Genomic DNA, 9,768 nt, shown 5'->3' on the forward strand with positions numbered 1-9,768 from the left:
AAACGATAACCATATCGGTGTCCTGTCGCGACTCGCTACACACATACAAATGTCCTTAAATGTTATTGGCCAAAACTAATATAGTATAGTAGTACATATTTTATGGGGTTTTTCTACAAATAAAAACATGAATTGAACGTCATTATGTATCATTTGTCTGCCTATGCAGGGGCAAAACTGCTAGTTGTTCATAAAGGGTTTGTTCTCAGTATGAGGGTAAAAGTTTTCTTTTTGAAAACTGAACTTGTTTATTAAATGGTTTGCAACTTGCAACAGGTTTGGTCCAAGACTTAGGGAGCAGAGTAGATGTAAACTTCAGGATTTGATTAAAAAAGGTAAAATTATTAAAAAGTCAGCTTTTCTAGGTATTGTTACAGTCGGTATCTAATAAGGATTTTATCAGATTTAAAAAACTTCGCTTTTGAGGATTTTTCCATCCTTGATTTTATGGCAATGAAATACAGATACTATAATTCTGATGTATGTTGGAACATTAGTATTTTTAAGTGCTAATTTTTACAAGGACAATTTTCCCCCCTTTATCTGAGATATTTAGCTACCCTGAAAAGCAAAATCAAATATTATATAATAATTTTTTAGGAGAAACCAAAGTAGAAGAAATAGAGCAGGCTGTTCAAATCTATGTAGAAGTTATGCACTCTGGACAGGTGATACTCTTGTTCTTTTTGGGTGGGCTATATTATAGTGTTTTCATGTACTTAGGGATGAGATACGACAAAAGGTTCAAATCGATCCATAAGAAGTAGGGTGCTTGAATAATCAAACACATACATGATTCTTCTTTTGTGTTCTCATGCCAGAGACGAGGATCTTTTGATAGCAAAAATTGCTCCTTAAAATAACTCTGTTCCACCTAAATATATATCTTGTATATATGAATGTAACAGGATGTCTATCTAATCATCTGTAGCTTAAGATCTCATAATCACTGAGATGGGTTTTTGAAAGATGCCGCGTTTTTTCGAAAATTTTTTAGACATTGATTGATTGAACGAAGACGATGGGATTTCAACACAGAGTATTCAACATAAGAATTCAAATATTAAAATGTCTAATACAACTTAAATCCATTTTTGCTGCATATTTATTAATCTTTTTAGAGCTGTGTTAGACATTATACAAATGGCTAAAATAATAATTTAAAATTTTGAATTCTCAAGTTGTATACCCTGTTAAAAACCTTATTTCATCTTGAAGATTAATGCCCCGTACGATTTTAACAGAGTATTCAACTTGAGAATTCAAAATTTTAAATTATTATTTTAGCCATTTTAATATTTGAATTCTTACAAATGGCTAAAATAATAATTTTAAAATTTTGAATTCTTATGTTGTATACTCTGTGTTGAAATTTCATCGTCTTCGTTCAATCAATCAATGTCGAAAAAACGCGGCATCTTTCAAAAACCCGTCTCTGGACCCAAAGACGTCCAAACTTTTTGAGGGGGTAAATTGAAAGGTTTTTGAATTTTTAAGGGGGTAAAATGAAAGGTTTTAAAGTTTGAGGGGGTAAATCACACTCCCCCCCCCCCCCCGGACGTCTATTGCTGGACTGATATGGTTCTCTTTTACAGTGGAGCTTCTTATTGATACTTCAACACTATAGAAAAAATCGCCAAACTGAAAGGTTACCCTCCACATTTTTTTTGTTTTTAAAATTTACAATATAAATATGGAGGTTCGACTTATCCTCCCCTTCCCTAAAGTACTCTTAGGGGCCTAGCCGCCAGTTAAATATAATGTAAGGGCATACATAAATCATTGATTGACTTGAGATCCTCTGAGAGGAGTAGAGTGGAAGACTTTGCTGGCGCTGCTGATGGTGTTGCGGCTCCAGGTAGTTGCACCTCGGACAGGCTCTTCCTCGACAACCATACATAAATCATAAACATCACTGCTTGAGTAATACTGTGCGTAGATTTGAACCATGTAATTCCAGGTTTATTAGCTTTCATGTGAGAATAGTGTCCACAAGTGTCACTCTATCTTTTGTTTAGGAATATGAGCGCAATGCCGCACAACTATTGGATCGCATGCGGGCAGACAAGCGCACAATTGTGGGAAAGATACAACCTTCAATCTTCATGGCGTGCAGACAAGTTAGGTAAATATGAAGAAACAACCATGATGACAACAACAATAAAGTCTAGACTGGCAAATATTGAGAACTTTTTCCAGAACGAAATTCAATATTTTTTGGTGAAGTTATTTTGGGTAATCTTATAAAATTTGGATTGGTTGGTTCAAACTAGCAGATTCCAACCTTTTAAACAAAAATTTTAATTTACAAGGGTATTTTTGATAATAAAATTAATTGTCGTCCATTGCAGCTGACACCAAGAACTGAATTTAATCGATTTTTTTGTAATTTCAGCTAATTTTGTGAGACTTTCTTAGTAAATACTTAAGGATCCACCGAAAAATAACCGAAGTCATGAAAGTCATTCTTATTTTGAATTAATTCAGTTGTGGGGATTCATTTCCTAGCATGCTTCTTATCCCTGATCTTTATGAAATCAATTTTACATGACCTATTGTATTGTTCTTATATTAATCAAATCCCATATGTTAAATTTAGGGTTGGCAATCCGAATCTGTAATTTAATTAACGGATTCGGATTGTTCATTTTTATGACTTTTTCATAGCCCTTACAATTTTTTTTTAATGTGGCAGTCAAAAACTGAAAAAGTATTTTTTTTTAACTACAAGTAAAATGGTGGGTAGCATCCCAATTTTTTTTTAATTTTATTTTTATAATAGCTTTTCATGCTTAGTTTAGGTTAGGTTAAGTAAGGGTTGGAAAGACCTTTTAAAATATTGGGAGAATCCGCAAAAAAAAAGAATCCGCGATCCACGGATTAATCCGTTTCAATTTTTGGCGGATTTTTATAAGAATCCGAATACGACCCAAAAATTCGGCGAATTGCCAACCCTAGTTTAATTGAGGTGTCTTTGAATCAAAGAGGTGTAGGGTGTGGAATAATAACCCCCAAATGAATTAGGTGATGTAAGCAAAAAAAAATGGCACGCTTCACGCGCTATTTTCTAATTTCTCCCCTCCTCATTTGTATATCCTAGACATTTTGAGTTTCTGATATTGGTATTCTAAACAATTATTCATTTCAGGTATGAAGGAGTTGAGATGTTGAGATATGACGAAGACTTAATTGTAGATGATGAATGATAGTTTCAAATAAATTTATCATTATTTCATAGTAATCTTTAGAGTTTTTTTTTGTATAGCGAAGTTGCTTTAGAAGTCTTATCTATTGGGATATATTTCTTGTATATGCTCATCTAGTCTTCCCATTGTTTTGTTTGTCTGTCTTTCGGTCATGCTACAAAATACATAAACCTTATTTTTTAAAGGCTTTGCATATTCAATTTATTCATTTCTTTGCAGTGATAACAGATCTATGGCATAGATGTATATCCAGACAACTACCTCCCTTTCTTTCTCAAAGACCTCTTTAGTCTGCATCTAAATTATTTTCTGCTACTTGGCTGTGTTTATATAAGCGACACTATTGTGTTTTTAATGTTCGTTTATCCTACCGTTTCAGAGCTACGCTAATATGGATGTTGTCATCCTTGTTTAAAAATAAACTAGGAAATATAATTACAATCGGTCCTTGCGGCATTCCCGACAGACAGATCCTTTAGACCCTGCCTTTGTACGCTAACAACTGATCTTACATGCAAGCTACACGCGATCCATGCATGATCAAGCTTTTAAAAGGGATATTCCTTTAGGCGATAATTATATAGAAATGCAACTTTTTTATTACTACGCAGTTTGTACTATTTAGTTTAGTGTCTGTCTGTCTGATTGTTGGCTATGGCTGATAATAATTCTTTATTATGACTCATATTAGCCATATTTAGCTAGTTCGTTCACTTACATAGTATCATAGTATGACGAAATTCGTAAATTTCCCGTCCCTATCCTTTCCCTCGCTGACATTACACATAAAAGAGGTTTCTGAAACAGATAAATTTATTAGATTCACAATAATAGATTAGTTAATGTTGATAGAAATATTGTTGTGATTTTAGAATACAAATATGCATGGAAACCGCCTTGTACAGAATGACACTAGACTAAAGAGGGTAACGGAATATCCTTTCCCTTTTCGCGCCAAATTTTCCCATATATCTCCCTCCTACTCCCTCCCCTCTTTCTCCTCGTACGTTACCCCGGTCATTCCTTTCTATTTCAATAGAGTGCTTTATTTTCTCCTCTTTTTTGGCTTTAGGCAGACAATAAAAGTATCAAATAAGTTATAATAAATACTAATAACTTTTCTTATGAATATATAATCTAGTATTACAATATTTTAGACTTTTTTTGGAGAGAAATAATAAAACATATATCTAATAACTTTTTTTAGTATTCTTTCGATGTTATTTACTACGTCATTTACTCTACTCCCCAAAGTGCCTAATTTACGTCACATAAAAATCCAGATTTTCTAAATATTCTTCACATAATTTTAAAATTTATTTCATTTGGTTTTTGTTTATTTTAAATTTTTGAATTTTATTAAATTATTTATGTTGTATTTTATTAAAAAGAATATTTACCCTGAAGCTAGGTCCAAGATTTCAAAAAGACTAGTCTTTACTAAGAATGCCTTTTTATGTCCTTAAAAATGAAAAATATGATATTTTATTAAGTTTCAAACGTCAGAAATTTTTTATCTATTCAAGTTTTTGTGTTGTAAATGTCTTTTAATGCTTAAAAATATAAATCTTGAATATTACTCCGCAAATTTCCAAGAATCCGCCATTTTTATTTTAGTAAACAAATTACTACAGAGAGAACAACAGCGCACAGATTTTGTTATTGTGAATGAGCTAACTTAAAATGGATTAGAGATTAACTCTCTTCACCTTAGGGTGCTTTTTCAGTAAAGCAACATGAGGTAATCTTGTTTTATTTTTAAATTTAATAGTACTTTTTTGATATTTTATCGTTTTTGTGAATGTTTATGTATTAAAGATTTTTAAAAAGAGTTTTACTTAGCGACAATTTAATGAGAATGACTCACTTTTTGAATAATGTATTTACAATAATTAAGTGATAAGAAAAAGCTATCTGAAGACTTTAAACAATCTAAAACTTCTAACAAATTCATAGATGCTGTGTTTGTTTATTTATGTACATGCCCTTTTGCCCTAAAGCAATGCCCAGTTTTTGACCGAACTATTTGATTGACAATCGATTATTTTGAAATTTACAAACTTTTAAAATATATTTATGCATAATAAAATCTAACCGTATTCTATCAGGGGTGTATACTTTATTTTATAAAATGGGAGGGAGAAAGACTTAGAGATGGGGGGGGGGGGGTCGATTTAAATAGGTTTAGAAAAATACACCCCCTTTGTATTCTATGCTTAAATGTAGTAGGAAGATGCATGTGTGTTGATGTGACACTACTTTTAAGATAAGATATACAATCCATACTATCCCGTATCTACTCCAAAAGATTTTTTGAAAATGATAATTTGGGGTACTAGGTAATATCTTTTTAAAACTGAATCAAATACAATTAATTCATCAAACTTATTATATTCTCTATTTTAGGTCGTTAAACGAACAACTTCATCGCGATGCGAGCGTTACTGCCACAACCGACATACAACAACAAAAATATACCATCAACAACAACAACCAATCCATCGTTATAATATTAAATAAGATCCAACAAATTGCAAATAATGGATCAGTTCAAGAATTCGGACTTGAACATGGGGCTCTCAGAGTCACCAATTGCATCTTGGCTTAATTATGATGTTTTCAACACCTGCAAAAATGAGGTATGTTTATTTTCAACTACATTTACTATATTATAATTATTTAATTTTTTTTTTTGGGGGGGGGGGGGGGAATAAGACTTTTCTAACTAAGGCAATTTATTCAAAATAAATCACTGAAATTTTACATAGTCACTCTGGTCCTTTGTGTTTTTTCATGGAAATTTAGCCAAACAAAAGTTTCATTTATACAATCTAATATTTAAGTTTATTAAAACATATATTTTATTATTGCAGAATGAGGACTGCAGTTTGGAGATCTTTAGAACATCAGATCTCGAGGAATTCAAAGAGCTACAGAACATTGAAGAGGTCCCCCAGGTATGATCAGAAGTGGATGGGGCAAGGACGTTCAAGCTTTTATTTTTGGTGGGGGATAAAATAAAGGATTTAAATCTTTTGAGGGAGGGGTAGGTAATCTAATGTACTTACAAAAAATTTGGTAACTAAAATTTTTTTTTCGAGGGGAAGGGGAAAAGAAATCTTCACCTCTCCCCCTTTGGACATCGGATGGGGGATTATGTATTAATAGAGAAATGGGAAAACTAAATTGTAATTATGAAAATATTTAGTATGCACACTAGTCTATAAAAGTAAGAAAGTGTTTTTAAAAACTAGTAACAGCTGACAAACAGCACCATTTTTGTAATTTCTCGCCAATTTGATGATGATTAATTTGAGTCAACTGTTATCCCTCAAAAATATAACTTGTTTTTTACATATTTGTATCATTTTAAGGTGCCAGTTGCTGGGCAGACCTCTGACGAGGAGCTGAAGGCGTCCATCATGAAGGAGTTCTTCCCCGAGGAAATGAAGAGGGAGGAGTTCGAGAACAACAATGTTCTCATCGCCGAGGTATGACTCATGTTTATTGTGATTACACTTTCTTTCAACAAATGATGTATTTTTTTATACATTGCTACCATTTACATTTTCTCTCATTCACTACCTAACTGTATTTTTAGATTCCTCTTAAGTGTCTTAACATATCCACTTGAAATCTACCGTTTTTGATATTATCAAATTAACTGCTCTGTCGTCTATTGCAGAAGTATTATTATCTTGATTTCGCACTTTAAGACAAATTCTTTATATTTAGGTTGAAAAATATCTGACCTCAATATCTGGCGAGAACACCAAGATCGAAGAAGACATCCTTGCCATGTCCTGGGATGATTTTGATGTTGAAAATGATAACTTGACCATCCCAACAGAGGCGGCTATGATGCCCATCAAGAAGGCCGAGAGCATGGGAGCTGATCAGATCCTGGAGGCTTTAACTAGCGGTCAGGTTGTGGACGATAGTCTGGACAGCAATGATTCAAACACTACTGATTCAGCCTTCCCATCTTCCTTTGAAGCTCTGGATGCTAATGGAGATAAAGTAATTATTATGATTGCTCCCCCAACTGGAAATGAAACATCAGTGAAGAATTATGTTGCGCAGGATGACAAGTTTTTGATGCCTGCATCTCCAGCCAGTTACTCAGAGGCTTTTTCACCATCTTCATCAGGTAAAACAAACGTCATAGATCTTTCATAGCATCTATTTTCCCCAAGACCATTTTAGTAGGGTCAAGGGGGGGGGGATTATGGTGTTTTTGACTAACTTATCATTGATCATGTATGTACATACATTACATCCATATTCTACACAAATCCATCAACTTTGGAATAAAGATTAATTTTCAAGTTCTGATTCTTTATTCTTAATTAAGGGTATATACAGAAATTGATTCTTGAAATCTTTGATGGTCGGAAAGAATAAAACAAAATACCTAGATTTTTTTCATTTCTAAAATTGTTTATTTTGTTTTTGAAGAAGTTAGGAATATGTTTATATGAGTTAAAAATCATGTATAACCTGCAACTTGCTAGTGTTTATTTTAAATTCTAATTGTTATTTAGGATTGTATTCACCTGGAGCCTCGTCAACGGCCATGACCTCTGATGACGATGACTGGCGCCCAGCTGACTGCAGCTCCCCCAGGCCCAGGAAGAAGTACGAGCGCAGGGCTCCAAAGCGTAAGCCCGAGTTCGCGCCCTACCCCAAGGACAAGGCGGAGAGGAAGAAGGCGCAGAATAGGAATGCGGCCTGGAAGTACCGCGAAAAGAAGAAGAGCGAACAGGAGCTGGTCGAGAAAGAGTTTGAAACACTTCTTAACAGGTAAAAGCAAAGCAGGGATAAAGAGAATTCAAAATTCAAATGGGAAAAAAATAGATTTAACATTTTTGTGTGCCGATGACCTATTACCCTTTTTTCCATAAATTTTAGGCAACAATTTTAAAAAAGAGTTTGAATGTTTGGGCGTAAGTTTAATTTATAGTCAATTATGCTATCTCTCTTTCTTTGTATGATTGGTCTATTATTGTAGATAGTAAAGGTCGTCTTATCTGTAGTTCTTTTCAGCAATTATTTTACAATATTTTTTCCCGTGCATGTTGTCATGAAATTACCCTTCCTTTGAACGTAATCGTTTTTGTTACATGAAGAGTTGCAGAAAATTGAAAAGCGGATGTATCTGTGATTTTCTATCGACTTGAAATAAGAATTCACATTTTGTGCATTAGGTATAAACTTTTATTATTAATAAAATCTTTTCTTTTAGAAATGTTGAATTGAAGAAAACCTTGAGTGACATGGAAATCCAGCTGAAATGTTTGAAACAGCTGATGGTCGAAACTGGAATGGCGACCTTTATGCAATAAATCCTCAATAGGACAAAACTAACCAGCATTTTTTAGAAAAATCCTCAGAAATATTTACACTTTGTAATCAAGCCAAGATGTTATAAATGGGTTTGGAGTAAATATTTATATTTATTTGTTCTTTCATGTAAGCTTTCGAGTGGCATAAATTCTGTATAACAATTGCTGCTTGTATGTTTAACCATGCTGGCTTAACTAACCCTGTTGGGCTAGCTGGCTAACCTTGCGGGGCTTGCTACTCTTCTACAGTGGCCAGAATCTGCCAGAAGTACGAACAGATATCACAGATTCGAGTTTCTAACAGTTTCTGGTCTAGGCGAGCTCTAACAGTTAGATCTCAGTGGATTATCTATCTAAAAAACAGCTGATAAATCAGATTTCCACAAAGATCTAACTCGCAAAAAGAAAGAATTAAATATTTACTCTAAATTCATTATAGTTCTAACAGGGATGGGGGCATCAATTGTAATTGTTGCCCCCATCCATGTTTGTACTGCCCCTGGCTGGCGGCTTTGACGTGGAAGCTATGATGTTCTGCTGTATTGATTGGGTTCAGTGCAGTCCAGGCTGATGAATTAATCCTAGTTCAAAGTTCAGACGCTAGATGGCAGATTTTTTACACTTAAATCCTTATTTTGAATTGGTTAGAATCATTTTATATGTTATCAAAAATTTGTTAGGTGACTTGTAACATCAAGAGATTGTTGGGTCTATCTAACATAATTTTCATAACATTCAAATGACTTATTTTTACCTTTTTAAATAAGAATTTAGGTTTGTTTATGTAACCTAAAATTTGATATTATATTGAAATTATTAGGCGATTTTATTGTATGTCTATATATTTTCAATAAATTTTGGATTTGATTTATTTTTGTTTTTTGATCACATATCCTATAATATAAAGTAGTATTTTTTTTGTTTGAAGCTAAGATCTCAATAACTATTGAACTGGTGGCGCTCTCCATTTAAGAGAAGCTTAACATAGGTCATGGAATGGTTTTAGGCTATTTCATAATTTAGATTTCAGTCTTGTGATGGATTTATGCTATTTTTCTTTCCATCGTCCCCCTTCGAATCAAATAAGCCTCTAGATGCCAGGGGCGCAGCTGCTAGGTTTTAATTACATTAGCGCGCATCAAGGGGGGGGGGGAAGTTTTGACACATTTGCGTAAACAGGGAGTATAGGCTTTATCTTTGGACTGAGAGTATAGGTT

General features: G+C 33.5%; 2 protein-coding genes across 2 annotated transcripts in view; both read left to right on the forward strand.

Annotated features, from left to right (window-relative positions):
- PNPase (polyribonucleotide nucleotidyltransferase 1) overlaps window positions 1-3,235 on the forward strand; it is a 48,537-nt gene extending 45,302 nt beyond the window's left edge. The window contains exons 43-46 of the mRNA XM_080169085.1: window positions 275-335; window positions 601-668; window positions 2,019-2,125; window positions 3,149-3,235. Coding sequence (XP_080025211.1) covers window positions 275-335; window positions 601-668; window positions 2,019-2,125; window positions 3,149-3,206 — 294 coding nt within the window. The 3' untranslated portion in view covers window positions 3,207-3,235. The remainder of the gene's footprint in view (window positions 1-274; window positions 336-600; window positions 669-2,018; window positions 2,126-3,148) is intronic.
- A 1,409-nt stretch (window positions 3,236-4,644) lies between these two features.
- LOC145326013 (uncharacterized) lies at window positions 4,645-9,418 on the forward strand. The gene is made up of 7 exons (XM_080169097.1): window positions 4,645-4,947; window positions 5,613-5,845; window positions 6,080-6,163; window positions 6,581-6,697; window positions 6,942-7,356; window positions 7,751-8,009; window positions 8,452-9,418. The coding sequence occupies exons 2-7, from the start codon at window positions 5,747-5,749 to the stop codon at window positions 8,549-8,551; spliced, it is 1,074 nt and encodes a 357-aa protein (XP_080025223.1). The 5' UTR covers window positions 4,645-4,947; window positions 5,613-5,746; the 3' UTR covers window positions 8,552-9,418.
- The last annotated feature ends 350 nt before the right edge of the window (window positions 9,419-9,768 follow it).

Source organism: Acartia tonsa, chromosome 8, assembly GCF_053477335.1.
Source record: "Acartia tonsa isolate MP-2025a chromosome 8, ASM5347733v1, whole genome shotgun sequence".
Taxonomy (NCBI): Eukaryota; Metazoa; Arthropoda; class Copepoda; order Calanoida; family Acartiidae; genus Acartia; species Acartia tonsa.